Here is a 19808-nt window from a genome sequence, read left to right as displayed (position 1 = left end):
GGTCCTGAGAAATTTTTTCTATAGAAAAACTCCTCAGGGTCCTGAGAAATTTTTTCTATAGAAAAAAGAGTCCTCAGAGGACTGAGGAATTTTTTTCTATAGAAAAAAGAGTCCTCAGCGGTACTGAGGAAATTGTTTCTATAGAAAAAAAGTCCTCAGCGGCCCTGAGCATTTTTTTTCTATAGAAAAAAAGTCCTTAGCGTTACTGAGGAATTTTTATTATGGACAAAATATGCTCAATGCCCTCACAACTCCATTTTCTATTGAAGGATACGTTGCCGTATACGCTGTGTCAATAATAATACGCACTGAGGTTCTCTATAATAATTTACCTTTTTATGTGAAAACCAACCATCAGGATCCTGAGGACTCTTTTTTCAAAGGGAAAAAATCGTTGGATCCGTGAAGAAAACTTTTTTTCTATTGAAAAAATCGTATGGACCTTCGGAAATTTATTTCCAATAAAAAAATTCTCAGTAGCATGAGGACTCTTTGTTCTATAGAAAAAAATTCCTCAGTACGCCTGAGGACTCTTTTTTCTATAGAAAAAATTCCTCAGTACGCTTGAGGACTCTTTTTTCTATAGAAAAAAATTCCTCAGTACGCCTGAGGACTTTTTTTTCTATAGAAACAAATTCCTCAGTAGCCAGAGGACTCTTTTTTCTATAGAAAAAAATTCCTCTGTACCCAGTGGACTCTTTTTTCTATAGAAAAAAAATCCTCAGTACGTCTGAGGACTCTTTTTTCTATAGAAAAAAATTCCTCAGTACGCCTGAGGACTCTTTTTTCTATAGAAAAAAATTCCTCAGTACACCTGAGGACTCTTTTTTCTATCGAAAAAAATTCCTCAGTACCCAGAGGACTCTTTTTTTCTATAGAAAAAAATTCCTCAGTACGCCTGAGGACTTTTTTTCTATAAAAAAATCCTCAGTACGCCTGAGGACTTTTTTTCCTATCGAAAAAAATTCCTCAGTACGCCTGAGGACACTTTTTCTATAGAAAAAAATCCTCAGTACATCTGAGGACTCTTTTTTCTATAGAAAAAAATCCTCAGTACATCTGAGGACACTTTTTTTCCTCCGAAACCTGAGGAAGTCTTCTTTTATAAAAAATTGCCTGAAAAAATGGTCTCTACCCCTGACAAAATTGATTTCTTTGGGAGTAATGGAGGCGTATACGTTGCGACAATAATCATACGTAATGAGGTACCCTTGAATAATTTAGCTTAGAATTTAATATTTCCTATAAAATATTAAATTCGTGTGGAAGAAGATTTTGTTTATAAAATATATATAAAATTAAAAATCTATCATTCCTTTCGTAACAACCCTTTTAACTGTCATCACTGGCTATCTATGACAATTACCATTAGCCCGCAAGTTAGTAAATATATTCTAGTTATTTTTTCGCCATTAATCCCATGTAATCTATTACAACTAAAAACAAATTATAGCCCTAAAACGGTGGTTCATTTTTTCCTGCATATTAAAAATTTAAATAGCTCAGAAATTTTTTTTAAATTACAGCAATTTGCCAGCAATTGCTTCCGAAACCCCTAACTACCCCCACTTATTGATTCGTTTCATTTCTTCATTCTCTTTGCAGGACGTACACATGACGCCAAATATGCCCTATATCACATCGGCCAACAGGCAACATCCGGTGTTAAACAATTTGCCGAAACGGGTAAAAGTGAAATATTGGACACACAATTAGGCGAACAGCAACAACTGCAAATGCAACAACAAAAACAACAAACACAGAAATCTACATCATCTAGCACGACATCCTCATCGTCCTCGTCCGCATCGACGTCTACAACAACACGCAACAATCATAATACGCCGACAGCTGTTCCGACCGGCGAACGTAACATTTTCGATGAATTCAATTTACCGGCCATTAACCAGGGTGCGGGTCGCAGCGAGGCAAAATTCTTTGTCGATAGCAATCACAGTTTGGTGTCATTAATGACACGCATCGTACCATCACCGGATTGGTTTATAGGGGTCGATTCATTTCAGGTAAGTGATCATTAACAATGGATGTTTACCAATGTTGTAATGAGGCGAGGTTGGGGGGGTCACTGGAGAAATAAATTGATAGTTTAATTTAAGAAAAGGTTTCAGGTAACAAATTACTCAATGGCACGGCTAAGAAAGGGTAGAAATGTAAATTATGGGGAGTGGGAAGGCAGAACTGAGAAAACACCATATTTTCTTCAGTAGAAAATAAATCATCAGTACATTAACGAATGGTAACGTATGCGTTGCGACAATATCCATACGCACAAAGGACCTCTACTTTAAGTTGCTTAATAGCAAAATTTACCCAATACAAGGGCGATTTATTCTACAGAAAAAATCCTCATATTACAGGGTTCTCTATTTCCTATAGAAGCACTACAAACATAAACAATTTTTTTCTTTGGTAGATAGGGTGGCGTATACGTTGTGACAATAGTCATACGCACAGAGGTCCCAGAATATTTTTTTGTGATTCTGACAGGAATATTAATCTTTTTTCTTAAAAAAAAAACAAATTTATCAAGTCCCCTGAGTTGATTTTGTTGTACAGAAACAAAATCGTCAGGTCTCCTGAGTTGGTTTTTTCTATAGAAAAAAAAATCGTCAGGTCTCCTGAGGTCTGTTTTTCTATAGAAAAAAATTCGTCAAGTCTACTGAGGTCTGTTTTTCTATAGAAAAAAATCGTCAGGTCTCCTGAGGTCTGTTTTTCTACAGGAAAAAATTCCTCAGGTCCCCTGAGGTCTGTTTTTCTATAGAAAAAAATTCGTCAGGTCTCCTGAGGTCTGTTCTTCTATAGAAAAAAATTCGTCAGGTCTCCTGAGGTCTGTTCCTCTATAGAAAAAAAATCGTCAGGTCTCCTGAGGTCTGTTCCTCTATAGAAAAAAAAATCGTCAGGTCTCCTGAGGTCTGTTCTTCTATAGAAAAAAAATCGTCAGGTCTCCTGAGGTCTGTTTTTCTATAGAAAAAAATTCGTCAGGTCTCCTGAGGTCTGTTTTTCTATAGAAAAAAATTCGTCAGGTCACCTAAGGTCCGTTTTTCTATAGAAAAAAATTCGTCAGGTCTCCTGAGGTCTGTTTTTCTATAGAAAAAAATTCCACAGGTCCCCTGAAGTGGTTTTTTCTATAGAAAAAAATTCCTCAGGTACCCTGAGGTGGATTTTTCTATAGAAAAAAATTCCTCAGGTCCCCTGAGGTGGATTTTTCTATAGAAAAAAATTCCTCAGGTCCCCTGAGGTGGTTTTTTCTATAGAAAAAAATTCCTCAGGTCCCCTGAGGTGGTTTTTCTATAGAAAAAAAATCCTTAGGTCTATAGAAAAAAATTCCTCAGGACATCTGAGGTGGTTTCGCCAGGTTCACTGAGGTGTTTTTTATAGAAAAAAAAATCCTTAGGTCCCCTGTGGTGGATTTTCTATAGAAAAAAATTCATCCGGTCCCCTGAAATGGGTTTCTCTATAGAAAAACATTCGTCAGGTCCCTTGAGGGATCCCTACGCCCCTTTATATTGTAGAGTATGATAATCTATTTTTTTTTATTAATTTTTATTGTTATTTATTTCCAGCTCTGTGTTGGTGGCTCCTGGATCGACACTGTCACCGTGGAAATGGACCCCTTGGATGCTGGCACCGATAATGGCTTCACCTTTACCGCTCCCAATTGGCCAACATCGCCGCAGGGTGTTATCTATCGTATAACATCACGTTATCCCGCACATCCGGCGGGAAGTTTTTTCTATCCGAAAAGTAAACGTTTGCCGCCCATGGCGACATTTCAATTTATAAAGGTATGTATGAGTGTGTGTGTGTGTGTTATTTCCATATTAAAATATATGTATGTGTGTACGCCTTAAGGTGCGTGTGTATGTCAGTAGAAAAAGCATATCTGTGTTAAGTACTCTCATATGTCAAAAGCACTCTTCAACCTTTGAGTATTTTGCCTGTCGGGCACCTCCTGTGAAATTTTTTTGGATTTTCGTAGGGTGAGAATAGGGTGGCCCAGCAATCTCAACAACATAATTAGTTACAAATTAGCAACACTTCCGTTCCAGAGGGTGGGAGAGGTGCTTGGTAGTTTTTTCGTTTCGTTTTTCTCTTCTTGTTCTCTTTTTTGGATAATTTTGTTTTTCCCCAATTTGCCCTGGCTTTAACTCGCTCGAATATTAACAACATCATTAAAAATTACTAATGATTCATTAACATGAAATCATGTTTCCGATATTTTTTTCGGTTTTGAGTTACTTCACTCATGTTGTTGTTGTTCCTCTAAGGCAAACAAGTGGCTTTGTAGAAAAAAATACTCCGACAAAAAAATACTGAGTAATGAAGGAAATTATAATCATCATGAGTTGGAATTTTCAAAGCAGCATTTCCGAAGCATGCAAGGAGGGAAGGATACCCAAAAATATCAAATGGTACTACCTAAAAATATATATTTTTTTAAATCCATGTCTATAGTAGACCATTTTTTTTATCGAAGACCCTGAACAAATATTTTTTAAAAAATCCACTCCTATTGTATATCCTGATTTTTTCTTTTTTACATTCACGCCTATAGAAGACCATGGAGAATTTTTTTAAAAACATTCACTCCTCTAGTAGACCCTGAAAAAATAATTTCTAAAGAACCAAATTTTTAGGATTCCTTCCCCTTCATTCATCCAATCGCTCTCTTTGCTTCGTTTCGTTTTTTTACCATTCATGCTTGCTGTCATCATTTGCATTGTGATTTATTTCATTATAAATCATGTCAAAATCTGCTCGGAAAACTCATTATGTTAACTAAAAGGAAATACAACAAACATTAACTAGAACAACAACAACAAAACACAATTATCTAACTTTTTCCCCATACAAACTCTCCCTCTCTCCACCTTCTATATTTTTCCCACTAAATCAGCCATAGAATTTCCCTTCCCCAATCCAACAAGCATGGCTTAGTTTCGGAAAAACTCTGTGAAAAATGTGTTGCCTCTTAATTATATTTGAAATGAAAATTTGTTCTTCATTTACGTGAACTGATTTCTGGTTTTTGTTTTTAGTTCCCGTTTTTCACGAATTTCAGTTTGAATTTGAATTTCTATGCAAACGAAACGGAAAATAGACCACCACCACTGCCACAGAATTGTGGCTGTGGCATAACACACACGCACATAATTCATATATTATATGAAGGGAAAGGGGAGGACGTGTTCTGCAAATACTAAAAAGCATAGGAAAAATTGAAAACGGAAACATTTACAACAACAAAAGTCATGCAGGAGTTACAAAAAATTAATTATTTTTTTTATACAAAAAATTCCTCGGTTCTCTGAGGAAATTTTTTTCTAAAGAAAAAAATCTTCAGAACTCTAAGTACTCTTTTTGCTATAGAAAAAAATCCTCTGTACTCTGGACACCCTTTTTCTATAGAAAAAAATCCTCAGTACCCTGAGGACTCTTCTTTCTGTAAAAAAATCATCAGCAAAGACTCCTAAGAGTACTGACGAATATTTTTTTCTATAGAAAAAAGAGTCCTCAGACGTACTGAGGAATTTTTTTCTATAGAAAAAAGAGTCCTCAGACGTACTGAGGAATTTTTTTCTATAGAAAAAAGAGTCCTCAGACGTACTGAGGAATTTTTTTTCTATAGAAAAAAGAGTCCTCAGACGTACTGAGGAATTTTTTTTCTATAGAAAAAAAGAGTCCTCAGACGTACTGAGGAATTTTTTTTCTATAGAAAAAAGAGTCCTCAGAGTACTGAGGAATTTTTTCCTATAGAAAAAAGCGTCCTCAGAGTACTGAGAATTTTTTTCTATAGAAAAAAGAGTCCTCAGACGTACTGAGGAATTTTTTTCTATAGAAAAAAGAGTCCTCAGACGTACTGAGGAATTTTTTTCTATAGAAAAAAGAGTCCTCAGACGTACTGAGGAATTTTTTTCTATAGAAAAAAGAGTCCTCAGACGTACTGAGGAATTTTTTTCTATAGAAAAAAGAGTCCTCAGACGTACTGAGGAATTTTTTTCTATAGAAAAAAGAGTCCCCAGTGGGCTGAGGATTTTTTTTCTATAGAAAAAAGAGTCCCCAGTGGGCTGAGGAATTTTTTTCTGTAGAAAAAAGAGTCCCCAGTGCTGAGGAATTTTTTTCTATAGAAAAAAGAGTCCTCAGACGCGCTAAGGAATTTTTTTCTATAGAAAAAAGAGTCCTCAGACGTACTGAGGAATTTTTTTTCTATAGAAAAAAGAGTCCTTAGAGAATGCTAAGGATTTTTTTTCTATAGAAAAAAGAGTCCTCAGAGGAAATTTTTTCTCAGAGTGCTGATGAATTTTTTCTATAGAAAAAAGAGTCTTCAGAGTGCTAAGGAATTTTTTTCTATAGAAAAAAGAGTCCTTCTATAGAAAAAAGAGTCCTTAGAGAATGCTAAGGAATTTTTTTCTACAGAAAAAAGAGTCCTCAGAGTGCTGAGGAATTTTTTTCTATAGAAAACAGAGTCCTCAGAATGCTGAGGATTTTTTTTTTTCTATGGAAAAAAGAGTCCGTCTATAGAAAAAAGAGTCCTTAGAGAATGCTGAGGAATTTTTTTCTACAGAAAAGATCCCTCATTGCGCTAAGGAATTTTTTTCTATAGAAAAAAGATTCCTCAGAGTGCTGAGGAATTTTTTTTTCTATAGAAAAAAGAGTCCTCAGTGTGCTGAGGAATTTTTTTCTATAGAAAAAAGAGTCTCCTGAGTACTGAGAATTTTTTTTCAAAGGACCTCAAAATTATTTTTTGGATACCCCACAGTTTTTGTTACGGCGTTCTTTTTAATTCCTTTAGAAAAATTCCAACATTTATGTCTGTGTTTAACATGCGTAAAAAATGAAATGCCATATAAAGATACCTACACACACACTCGCTCACACACAAAGCCACCTTCAAGAGCGTTTTGATATGGCATTAAAATCCATAATCCTATTCAAGCTTCTGATTCTGATTCTTGCTGTGAAAATTCTTTTGTGAATTTACGGCTTGTTCTTTGCAGTTATCCAAAAAACAAAAAAAAAAAAAAAACAACGACAACAAAAAAATGAAAAACATTCCTTTGCCTTGTTTTTCCCAATAAAAACAACAACTGCAGAGATTTTTTCCCTCAAACATTTGTTTTTTACTTCTTGGAAGAGGATAGGGAGATGAAGAAGAGAAATTGTTGTTCATTTCAAGCTGAGGATGAATGAATGGATAACTGGAAGATTTTTCGGTATTACCGAGACACACCGAAGAGGTGATAACAATCGACAGCCCTGTAGGAGTAGGCCAAGGCAATAAAGCCTGCCAAGAGGGGGCAAAAACACAGCTGAGGTTTCCAACGAAGACGAGGATATTGTTAAGGATGGGGATGATGGAAATGAAGATGTTGACAGTGATGAGTGTGGAATGTGTAAATTAGGCATGAATTGATGCTAAAACCCCTGTTTATGATGTTTTGTTTTTTGTTGTTGTTGTTTTTTTACCGTTCGAATTTCCCTGAAGACAAAAATGTTTACCTTTGGTTTTATTGATTAATTTTGTTGTTTGGTTCCTTTGCTATGACCTTTCTTTAGTTTTCCACTTAATGAATTTTTATGTGAATTTTCCACATCTGTAATCACAGGCATATTTTTGGGTGTGTTGCTCTCTAAAATTATTTTTGGAAAAAAATTGAATATTTCTCTGCTCTATTAAATTTTACTGTAGCCGAAATAAATGTTTGCCCTTTATTTTTTCTTGTTCTAGGAAATAAATATTTATTTGCCATTTCACACAACCTTTTGCAAAAAATATGGGAATTTGAGAATCAAAGCTCATGAAAAATAAATTTATTTTCTCTAGGAAACGGAGGGAGTTTTCGATATTGTTTCATAAATTACAGAAAATTATTATTGTTAGTATTTATTTTAAATGCTTAATTTCCGTCTGCAATTGAAACACCTGTTATGGCAATAAATTTTATTTGAACAGAACATCCGTTTAGGACTCCGCATTCGAAGATGGGAGGGGGAAACATTTGGTATTTTGAAATCGTTTTATGTTTGTAAAAATAATTAGAAATAATATATTTTAATTGTTATGAGTTAGGGAATAAAATGTTATGGTAGGCATATTATAAATTGCTTTCATTGCAAGGCATACATTTTTAAAAAGTATTTTTAAGTCCTTAATAAAGAGTGGATTTTAAAATAATTTTTAGGGGTTCATCGCCTGGCTATGATTTTTTAAATAAATATTTTTGAGATCCTTAGCAACACGTAGATTTTTTAAAGAAATCATTTTGAGATCCTTAACAAGATCCTTTTAAAAACTATCCTCAGTACCCTGAGGACCCTTTTTTATAAAAAAATACCTCAGTACCCGGAGGACTCTTTTTTCTATTGAGAAAAATTGCTCAGTACTCTGAGGACTCTTTTGTCTAGAAAAAAATCCCCAGTACCCTGAGGACTCTTTTTTTTATAGAAAAAATTCCTCAATACCCTGAGGACTCTTTTTTCTATAGAAAAAAATTCCTCAGTACCCTGAGGACTCTTTTTTCTATAGAAAAAAATTCCTCAGCAACACTGAGGACTCTTTTTTCTATAGAAAAAAATTCCTCAGTACCCTGAGGACTCTTTTTTCTATAGAAAAAAATCCTCAGTACCCTGAGGACTCTTTTTTCTATAGAAAAAAAAATTCCTCAGTACGCTGAGGACTCTTTTTTCTATAGAAAAAAATTCCTCAGTATGCTGAGGACTCTTTTTTCTATAGAAAAAAATTCCTCAGTATGCTGAGGACTCTTTTTTCTATAGAAAAAAATTCCTCAGGTCCCTTGAGGACTCTTTTTTCTATAGAAAAAAATTCCTCAGTACTCTGAGGACTCTTTTTTCTACGGAAAACATTTCCTCAGTACTCTGAGGACCCTTTTTTCTATAGAAAAAAAATTCCTCAGTACCCTGAGGACTCTTTTTTCTATAGAAAAATTCCTCAGTACGTCTGAGGACTCTTTTTTCTATAGAAAAAAATTCCTCAGATCTTTAAGAAATTCACGCCTTATATGGGCCTTGGAAAAAATTCTTTAAAAAATTCACGCCTTATATGGGCCTTGGAAAAAATTCTTTAGGAAATCCGCGCCTTATATGGGTCTTAAAAAAATCCATGCCTATTTGAAAAAAATATCCATACACACTCTTTTCTATAGAAAAAAATTCCTCAGTACCCTGAGGACTCTTTTTTCTATAGAAAAAAATTCCTCAGTACCCTGAGGACCTCAGTACCCTGAGGACTCTTTTTTCTACAGAAAAAAATCCTCAGTACCTTGAGGACTCTTTTTTCTATAGAAAAAAATTCCTCGGTAACCTGAGGACTCTTTTTTCTATAAAAAAAAATTCCTCAGTACCCTGAGGACTCTTTTTTCTATAGAAATTTCCGATATCCATCCTTTCTATTTTTAATCCTTATTTATTTATTTATGTTATTTTTTTTTTTTTTGTTACAGCTCAAAGAATACGAACTCAGCGAAGTGTTCAACTTCGCCGAAGACGACCGCAAATATGAGACCGTGAAGACACAAACGCATCTGGAAATGGAACACAATCATGTCGAAATGAATAACGAACTGTCGGCCAGTATAGAACGTGAAAGGCAAAATGAGGTGGGACCACAGCCGACAAGGGCCTCGGAAAGAGATCGCATACGCTCTAAGCTGCTGGAGAAAATGAATCCAATGTGAGTAAAAACATAAATTTTCTTATTGAAATATAATTTTGTAAAAAAGTGTATGTTGGCGTTTACCAACAATGGTTGTGCGGCACGCATAACAAATAGATAAAAAATCGAAAATAGATAACAACGGCCGGGAAGTACCTTTCAAAATGGAATGATAGCCCCAAGGTAGGGATTTAAATGATAAGATAAAATAGTTCGGTTTTTTATCATAGATATCGAAGTGTGTGTGACAAACACTGGTTGTAAATCACAATGACAAATATAAATGCCAGCTGATTGATTTGAGGAAATTCAAAGAGATTTGCCTATAAAAAAAATTTGAAGTTCTCACCTTTAGCCACTCAAAAAAAAAAAAAAAAAAATCTGTGTTCCACTAAAAATAATTACTGTGGTCATTTGACACATATTATTGTTTAAAGTCCCAGCGCGTTCAGTTGACAACGTAACTAGGAAGAACTCATACACCAAACAACCAGCTTGCCATCCTCTGTTTGGAGTAGCTTTCTGTATCCATTTGTTTATTCTGCGCTAATTTTTTTGAAATGCCTCCACCACCTGGTCGCCAAGTACGTATGATGGGAGGAGGACCTGGTCTTGCTAAACCACCACCATCCGGGGGAGGTTTTGGAGGAGGACCTGGGCTTGCTAGACCACCACCTGGACCAACCCCATCCGGTAGAGGTTTTGGAGGAGGACCTGGACTTGCTAAACCACCAGCTGGACCATCGCCACCAGGTGGACCACCACCAGCCGCACGCCCACCAGGCGGACCCCCACCAGCCGGTCCCCCACCAGGTGGACCGCCACCACCTGGCTGGGGACCACCACCACCTCGTCCCGTAGTTGATGTAAATATCAATATGGGCGCCAGACCTCCACCACCGCCAGGTGTTGTGGTAGTGGGTGGTTTCGCTCCACCACCGCCAGCCATTATTGCCGTTGGAGTACCTCAGCCTCAAACAACAGTTGTTATGGGTGGTGGCGGTGGCATGGCACAATCTCAGGCTTCGGTATCTGTTGGTGTTGGAGCACCTCAGTCTCAAACAACCGTTGTTACGGGTGGCGGCGGCGGCGTGGCACAAACCCAGGCTTCGGTTTCTGTTGGAGTACCTCAGCCTCAGGCATCGCTTTCTGTTGATGTTGGAGTACCTAAGCCTCAAACCACCATTGTTACGGGTGGTGGCGGCGAAGCACAAACCCAGGCTTCGGTTTCTGTTGGTGTTGGAGTACCTCAGCCTCAGGCTTCGGTATCTGTTGGCGTTGGAGTACCTAAGCCTCAAACAACCGTTGTTGTGGGTGGTGGTGGCGGCGTGCCACAACCTCAGGCTTCGGTTTCTGTTGGTGTAACACCACCGCGTCCTACTGCGACAGTGACATATTCCAGTGGAGGCTGTTGCTGTACAATTTCGTAGGCAAACAACGAACTTCGGGGCCAAAGAATGTTGTAATTAAAAAAATTAAAAAGAAAATTGGAAATAATATCCCCAATGTCGGAACTTAACTGATAAGATAAAATTCGTTTCGTTTTTTTTATCATAGATATCGGAGTGTGTGACAAACAGTGGTCGGTGGTTGTAAATCACAATGACAAACATAAATGCCCCGCTGATTGATTTGTAATTAAATCACAGAGATTTGCCTACAAAGAAAAAATTAAGTTCTTATGTTTGGCCCCTCCAAAAAATGTGTTTTTTTCTGTGTTCCACTCATAATAATAACGGTGGTCATTTGACGCACATTTTTGTTTGAAGTCCCAACGCGTTCAGTTGACAACGTAATTCGGCAGCAATCAAACACCCTACCACCCAGCTTGCTCTCCTCCGTTTGGAGCAGCTTTCATTTATACATTTTATTTCGTCGCTAATTTTTTGGAATGCCTCCACCAGGACGCCAAGGTCGCGTTGGAGGTTTTGGTGGACCACCACCACCAGGCTACGGTAGACCTGGAGGCTTTGGACCTGGACCTGTTAGACCACCACCTGGTGGACCTCCACCACCTGGCTGGGGACCACCACCACCTCGTCCCGGAATTGGTGTTGGAGTAAATATCAATGTGGGTGCTAGACCTCCACCACCACCTGGTGTAGTGGTGGTGGGTGGCTTTGCTCCACCACCGCCACCCATTGTTGCCGTTGGAGTACCTCAGCCTCAGACAACAGTGGTAATGGGCGGTGGTGGCATGGGCCAGCCTCAGGCATCCGTTTCTGTTGGCATGGCACCACCACGTCCTACTGCGACGGTTGTATATTCCAGTGGAGGTTGCTGTACAATTTTGTGAAAAAAGTGGCGAACTTCGTGACCAAAAGAATGTTGTATCAATAATTCAGTTATTAAAATTTAAAAAGAAAATTAGCAAATAATTATGTTAAGTTATATCCTGTGATGTGTTTATGTATGTGTGTGTGTTTGTAAAAATTAAATATTTAAATAAAAAAGAAATAAAAATAAGAAAACTTCTTAATTTACTTTTTAAATCAACGCCTAAAAATCTAGGCTACTTGAAAAAATTGTTGTAAAAAATCCACGCCTTAGGTAACTACTTGGAAAAAAATTTCTAAAAAATCCCCGCCTATTTTGGCTATTTGGAAAAATGTTTTTAGAAAATCTACGCCTTTGTAGTCTAGCTCTTGAAAGAATATCTTTAAACTATTTGTGCCACTTGTACGCTCTAGACAATTATTTTTTAAAAAACCCACGCCTTTGGTACCTAATTGAAAAAAATATTAAAAAAAATCCACTTGTTTTCGTCTATTAAAAAAAAACCTTCAGCTTGCCTCTATAACCCCCCATTCAAAACCACATACCAATACAATTACAATTATTATTAAATATTTAAATTACGTGTCTATGTGTGTATGTTCGTACGTATAAAATTGAGTATTGATATGTCAATAGTAGTAGTACTAACAACTATGTCCTTGTCCTCCTTTTAGTTTTACAGTTTCTGGGTTACATTAAAAACTTCGTGATTATTTGTTTAACTATTCAGCTTGGTAGAGAGGAGGGGAAGAAGTGAGTGAAGGAACGTTTGTGTGTTCACAAATATTAGTGTTTTACTTGCCATCAATTCGGTATGGAAACATCAAAAATAATTTCCAAATTTTTTTCAATTTTATTTTTCTGCACCCTACATAGAAATTGGCATAATATCAGCAGGGAAAATACCAAGATTGTAATAAAAAACCAGTAAGGAAAATAGTAAAGTCGGACTGGGCCGACTATATGATACCCTTCACCACTTTGGGTATTATTGTACGCTAGACCTAATTTAGTATGCTATGACAAATTTCGTGCAAATCGAATGATTTTCAGAAACTTTGGTGTACCAATTACCTAAAATCGGATGAATATATATACATATATATATATATATACATATATATATTCAAGAAACATTGCACACATCATACTAGACTTAATTCAGAACGCTATGCCAAAATCCGTGCAAATCGAAAAATATATACGGACTTTGGTACACAATTTACCTTAAATCGGACGGAGATATATATGGGAGCTATATCTAAATCTGAACCGATTTTCTGGAAACTTAGCACACATTATTATAGATGCAATTCAGTACGCTATACCAAATTTCGTGCAAATCGAAAGATACATAGGGTTTAGATGCACCAATCACCTTAAATCCGATAAAAATATATATGGGAGCTATATCTAAATCTGAACCGATTTTCATGCAACTTAACACACATCATTACAGACCTTATTCATTACTCTGTGCCAAATTTCGTGCAAATCGAAAGATATATAGGGCCTTTAGTGGACTATTTACCTAAAATCGGGCGAAACTATATATGGGAGCTATATCTAAATCTGAACCAATATTCACGAAACATAACACACATCATTATAGACCTTATTCATTACTCTGTGCCAAATTTCATGCAATTCGAAAGATATATATAAGGACTTTAGTGGCCTATTTACCTTAAATCGAACGAAACTATATATGGGAGCTATATCTAAATCTGGGCCGATTTCCACGAAACTTGGCAGACATCATTCTAGGCTGAATTCAGTACCAAATTTCGTACAAATCGAAAGATATATAGAGACTTTGGTACACCATTTACCTTAAATCGGACGAAATTGTATATGGGAGCTATATCTAATCCTGAACCGATTTCCACGAAACTTTGCAGACATCATTTTAGACTTAATTCAGTACGCTATGCCAAATTTCGTGCAAACATATATATATATATAGGGACTTTGGTACACAATTTGCCTTAAATCGGACGAAACTATATATGGAAGCTATATCTAAATCTGAACTGATTTTCACGGAACTATGCACGCGTCATTCTAGACTTTAGTCAGTACGCTATGCCAAAATTCGTGCAACTTGAATAATTTTCAGGGACTTTGGTGCACCATTTACCTTAAATCGGACGACAATATATATGGGAGCTATATCTAAATCTGAACCGATTTTTTCCCAATTTCAATAGGGGTTGTCCTTGGACCAAACAAATGAGCTGTGCCAAATTTCATTCAAATCGGATCATAAATGCGACCTGTACTTTGTTTACAATTTAACACGGACAGACGGACGGACGGACATGCATAAATCGACTCAGAAAGTGATTCTATGCATATTCTCAAAAGGAACCATGGGTATATCTCGATTATTTTTGCCTGTTACAAACATATGCACAATGACATAATACCCGATAACACAGTGTGGTGAAGGGTATAAAAAGAATATTTATGATATAACAACATGTGACTATACTTTAAAAAATATGTTTAAAAAATATATATTCTATGCTAAAATTTTGAAAAATATTTCTTTTAGGTCCAAACATTATTAGTCCTTCAAAAATACTTTCAAAAATCCTAGTAGCGGATTCCTATGGCCCCATTGCCAATTTTTTTGAATACCTTCTAATTACAACTTTCATTTTTCACGAAATACATATTTTCTTTACATTTACTCTAACATGAACCAATTACATACATACATGCATACACACATACGTTTGTTTGTTTTCCTTCATGTTCGTATGTATGTACGTCGATGTACAACAAATAGAATTCTTTATAAGTTTTGGGTGCACACAAAAATTCCAGTTGAACTGCCACTGCCACTGCTGCTGCTGTTCGAAAATTGGAACTGTTTGCATTTCCTTTTCCCTTTTCGTGTTTTTTTCTGCATTTCTTACTGTGCTATTAGTGTTGTTGTACAACACAAAAATGCATGCATATTCATGTTAATTTCCATTTGACATGTATTTTTACAAAACCATCCATCCATCCACCCCCCACTACACCATCCATTCATCCGGAGGAGAATTATTCTAAGTGGTGATGGTGTGGCTGTGTGTCTGTGTGTGCATTAAAGGATATCATTGCCAGTACTTATGTATGGGTGTAGATGTGTGTGAGTGTAATTGTGTGCTGATTGCAACATTTACACACAGTGGCCGCAAATATGTAAGAGTGTTTGTGTGTAAAGGTATCTGCACAAAAATTCTAATTTAGTTCAATTCGGTTTCCACAGCTCTTTTTTCTTTGGTTTCGCAGAAAAACAAATTGAAAAAAAACGACTGACAAAGAATTAAAAAAAAAATATGTTTTCAATGTTAGCTGTTAGCATTGACTGTCTGACTGACATATGAATGTTTGTGTGTATGTCGGAAGGGTGGAGTAGTTTAGTGGTTTCCGATTTCATTTGCGTTCTTGTCTTTTTCGTTTAGCAATTTTCTTCTATTATTCTTCCATATGAATGTATGAGTGTGTGTGTGTGTGTGCACACATATTGAAATGCACAAAACATGAAATGACTTGTGAATGCATTCCGAATCAGTTATTTTCTAATTTTCTTTGCAATATGTTGGGAATTTCAAATTAAGTTTGGTGTTTTCTTTTTGCTGGTAATTTTCTTTTATACGAACTGGAGGGGGAGGAGATGACCGATTTTCTTAAATATTCCAATTGGTGATTTGTCATGTTGCTGATTATTATTCGCATAGAATTATTAGAGGGGATTTTTTCAAGAATTTTATTTCATTCACCAGCATAATCAGGATTTTTTCAAAAATATTTTTTTCGATAACTTCTTTATTTACGGATTTTTAAAAAATATTTTTTCCACGACATACAAAAGGCGTGGATTTTTTATACCCTTCACCACACAGTGGTACAGGGTATAATGTCTTTGTGCATATGTTTGTAACAGGCAAAAGCTAACGAGATAGACAAATGGTTCCTTTTAAAAATAAGCATAGATTCACTTTCTGCGTCAATTTATGCATGTCCGTCCGTCCGTCCGTCTGTTGATGTTAAACTGTAAACAAAGTACAGGTCGCATTTATAATTCGATTTGGATGAAATTTGGCACAAGTCACTTATTTGGCCCAAGGACGAACTCTATTGAATTTGGAGACAATCGGTTCAGATTTAGATATAGCTCCCACATATATTTTCGTCCGATTTTAGGTAAATGGGGCACCAAAGTCCCTATATATCCCTCGATTTGCACGAAATTTGGAAAAGTGTAATGAATTAGGTCTAGAATGATGTGTGCTAAGTTTCGTGAAAATCGGTTCAGATTTAGATATAGCTTTCATATATAATTTTGTCCGATTTTATGTTAATGGTGCACCAAAGTCCCTCCATGTCCTTCGATTTGCACGAAATTTGGCATAAAGTACTGAATTAGGCCCAGAATGATGTGTGTAAAATTTCGTGAAAATCGGTTCAGATTTATATATAGCTCTCATATATATTTTCGTCCGATTTTATGAAAATGGTGCATCAAAGTCCCTCCGTGCCCTTCGATTTGCACGAAACTTGGCACAGCGTACTGAATTATGTCTAGAATGATGTGTGTCAATTTTCGTGAAAATCGGTTCAGATTTATATATAGCTCCCATATATATTTTCGTCCGATTTTAGGTAAATGGTGCTCCAAAGTCCCTACATACCTTTCGATTTGCACGAAATTTGGCACAGCGTAATGAATTAAGTCTAGAACGATGTGTGTTAAATTTCGAGAAAATCGGTTCAGAGTTAGATATAGCTCCTACTTATACTTTCGTCCGATTTTAGGTAAATGGTGCACCAAAGTCCCTATATACCCTTCGATTTGCATTAAATTTGGCATAGCGTACTGAATTATGTCTAGAACGATGTGTGTTAAATTTCGTGAAAATCGGTTCAGATTTATATATGGCTCCCATATATATTTTCGTCCGATCTAAGGTAATGGGGCTCCAAAGTCCCTATATATCTTTCGATTTGCATGAAATTTGGCATAGGGTACTGAATTGAGGCTAGAGTGATGGGTGTTAAGTTTCGTGAAAATCGGTTCAGATTTATATATAGTTCCTATATATATTTAAGTCCGATCTAAGGTAAATGGGGCTCCAAAGACCCTACATGTCATTCGATTTGCAAAAAAAAAATTGGAATAGGGTACTAAATTAGGTCCAGAATGATGTGTGCTAAGTTTCGTGAAAATCGGTTCAGTTTTAGATAAACTATATATATATATATATATATATTCGACTGATGTAATTTAAGTTGTTCACTAAAGACCCAAAGATTGGCAATGGGTGTCTGACTGATACATTTGAAAGGGCGACGTCTGTTTGGATACATATGTAGAATATACCCAAAGTGGTGAGGGGTATCATATAGTCGGCCCCATCCGATTTTATTTTACTACTTTCCTAAGTTTGCAGATTTATATATAGCTCCCGAATATTACTGTTTTGTTTTAATTTTTTATTTAATGTCCTTAAAACCATGTTTGAACAAATCACAAAATTTTATCTAAACATAAAATTTGTAGCAAATGTATTTAAATTCATGTCTCCCCATTTTTTCCATTACAGGAACAACAATTCCCAGCCCTATAATGTGGTACCGAAAAACGATAAAAATGCCATTATGCAAAATATTGCCAACAGCTATAGACGCTCAGATTTAACAGCATCATCGGTCACCTCGTCCTCATCCTCGTCATCATCATCAGCCGCAGGAAATCAAGCATCCATGTCGTCATCATCATCAGCTAACACCTATACGACCACAAATCGTCGACGTCGTACGAAACGTCCACGCGATTGTCGTGTTAGCCACTGGTCAGAGTGGTCAGCCTGCAGCAAGACATGCGGTATTGGTGAAATGCATCGATATCGGAAAATTATCAAACATGGCAAACGGGGTGGCCGGCCCTGTCCGCCATTGAAGGAATCGAAGTGGTGTGGCTCGGAAAAGGGTTGCCATGCGCCAGAGACCTATTTTAATTGGTGAGTGGGGATTCAATTTTTTTCAAATTCCATAAAATCTATCAATCAAAATTATTTGTATTTTTTTGGTAAACAATTAATGTTTGTATTTTTGCAAATTTATTTAAATCGATTTGATTATTTATGGTTTGGATTTTATTTAATTTCAATTTGTCTTTTTTTTTCTACTTTTATTTTTTGCAGGTCTGATACATGAATCTAAGCGAGCAAACCAACCGTATAAAACCTCTTTCAAAAAGGCGTATTATATTTTTTATTAATTTTAATTTTTTTAGTTTTTAGTTTTAAATAAAACTAAAACTCCCAAACACACACACACACAAACACACTCAAAATAAGTATAAATAAGTAACAGTCCCGACAAAAATACATACATAACTTTTTTAGAAAACCCCCCAACAAAAATGAAGAAAAAAAATTAATATAAAAAATGATTCTATATATAAAAGAGAGAGAGAGAGAGAGAAAAAAAATAAATAAACAAACAACAATTGTATTAATTTAACTAAAAAAATTTACATATTAAAAAATATATATAAAAAAAATAATAAAACATAGATTTTTAGGAAAGCAAACAAACACACACACAAGTATATAAATACAAACACACACACATACATTTACATATTTATTTAGACAGTGGAAGCTTGTCCAAGAGATTTGAAAATATTTACGAAGTGGAATTATTTTCCGAGCCTGGTCCTTTGCTCTTAGTTAACCCTTTTGTGTTGGGTTCCACTGTCTTTGTTGAAAGGAAATTGAATAAAAAATTGAATTGAAAATTGAATTTTTATTTTTATTTTTTTGAAATGAAATTAAACCAAAAAAGGAAGAAAACGAATACCAAATACTCGAACCAAAAAACAAATTTCTGTGGCAAACAAAAAATTAGATTTAAACGATTTTCTGGACACGAAATTTGGCAAAGCGCATAAAAATGGAAAAACTGTGTTTTTTATATATATTTTCAAATCAAATAAATTTTATTTAATTTCTATAAAAAATACAAAAATAAGAGTTTTATTTTTAAACACACACACACACATACACACCATAAAAATTACAATAACAGGTACAACATGAAACATAAATATTTAAATACCATAGACAATATATAAATAAGTCATTTAATAAAATCGAAAATAAAATTAAAAGCAAAAAATATTTGAAATATATTTTCATGAATTTAAGATTTGTTTTTCTAACGCACAGTGGAACCTTTAAATAATGAAAATTATTCAATACAAAAAAAAAAAAATTATTAACAACGGATACGAAGAGATCCTCAAAGGGAAATATTTTTCACATGGAAATATTGGATTTTTCATAGAAAGTCATAATATAGAGGTTTCACTGTATATAGCAGAGTACACACTAACCGACATGAAAGCATTTTTTCTTCATATTTAAGAAAAAGGTTTTAAAAATGAAACAAAAGATTCTTTTAGCTTGAAAAATTATTGATCCTATTTCGGACCTCAACAGTTACCTTATATCCTCCACCAGCAACGTACACAGGATTTAATTTCGAGTTTTACTGTGAACAATTTTCATTTCGTCATGTCGTTTGCAACACCTTGAATTATTTCTAGGGACTCCATAAAATCCATGTCGCTTCGAGCATGTCCCTAAATCTCCCTACAAAAATTGAAAAATTTATATTGGCCATGTTCTGGGTAGTCCCCATATAAGGAGGTCCCTCTTTAGTCGGTATTTTGGGAAGTATATGTGTTTCAATTTTGTATTTCGGGTTATAATTGAGTAGGGAATGTTCTCACCAAAAACTATGAAGATTTACCACTTTTTTGGGGTAGCCCCCA

At 35.5% G+C, this 19808-nt stretch overlaps 1 protein-coding gene across 1 annotated transcript; it reads left to right on the top strand.

Moving 5' to 3' along the window:
• Positions 1-1598: 1598 nt before the first annotated feature.
• LOC133327418 (uncharacterized) lies at positions 1599-18262 on the top strand (the record flags this gene model as incomplete). The annotated part of the gene is made up of 5 exons (XM_061535973.1): positions 1599-2024; positions 3585-3806; positions 9483-9712; positions 17572-17988; positions 18172-18262. Coding segments are annotated over 5 exons (1308 nt in total), but the record flags the coding sequence as incomplete, so codon positions are not given.
• Positions 18263-19808: the final 1546 nt, after the last annotated feature.

The sequence above is a fragment of the Musca vetustissima genome, unplaced genomic scaffold (genome assembly GCF_032173495.1).
Source record: "Musca vetustissima isolate MV318-11 ecotype Yass unplaced genomic scaffold, APGP_CSIRO_Mvet_v1 utg3975, whole genome shotgun sequence".
NCBI classification, from domain to species: domain Eukaryota; kingdom Metazoa; phylum Arthropoda; class Insecta; order Diptera; family Muscidae; genus Musca; species Musca vetustissima.
The sequence above is the reverse complement of the archived record's forward strand: the minus strand, read 5'-3'. Positions and strand labels throughout refer to the sequence as shown.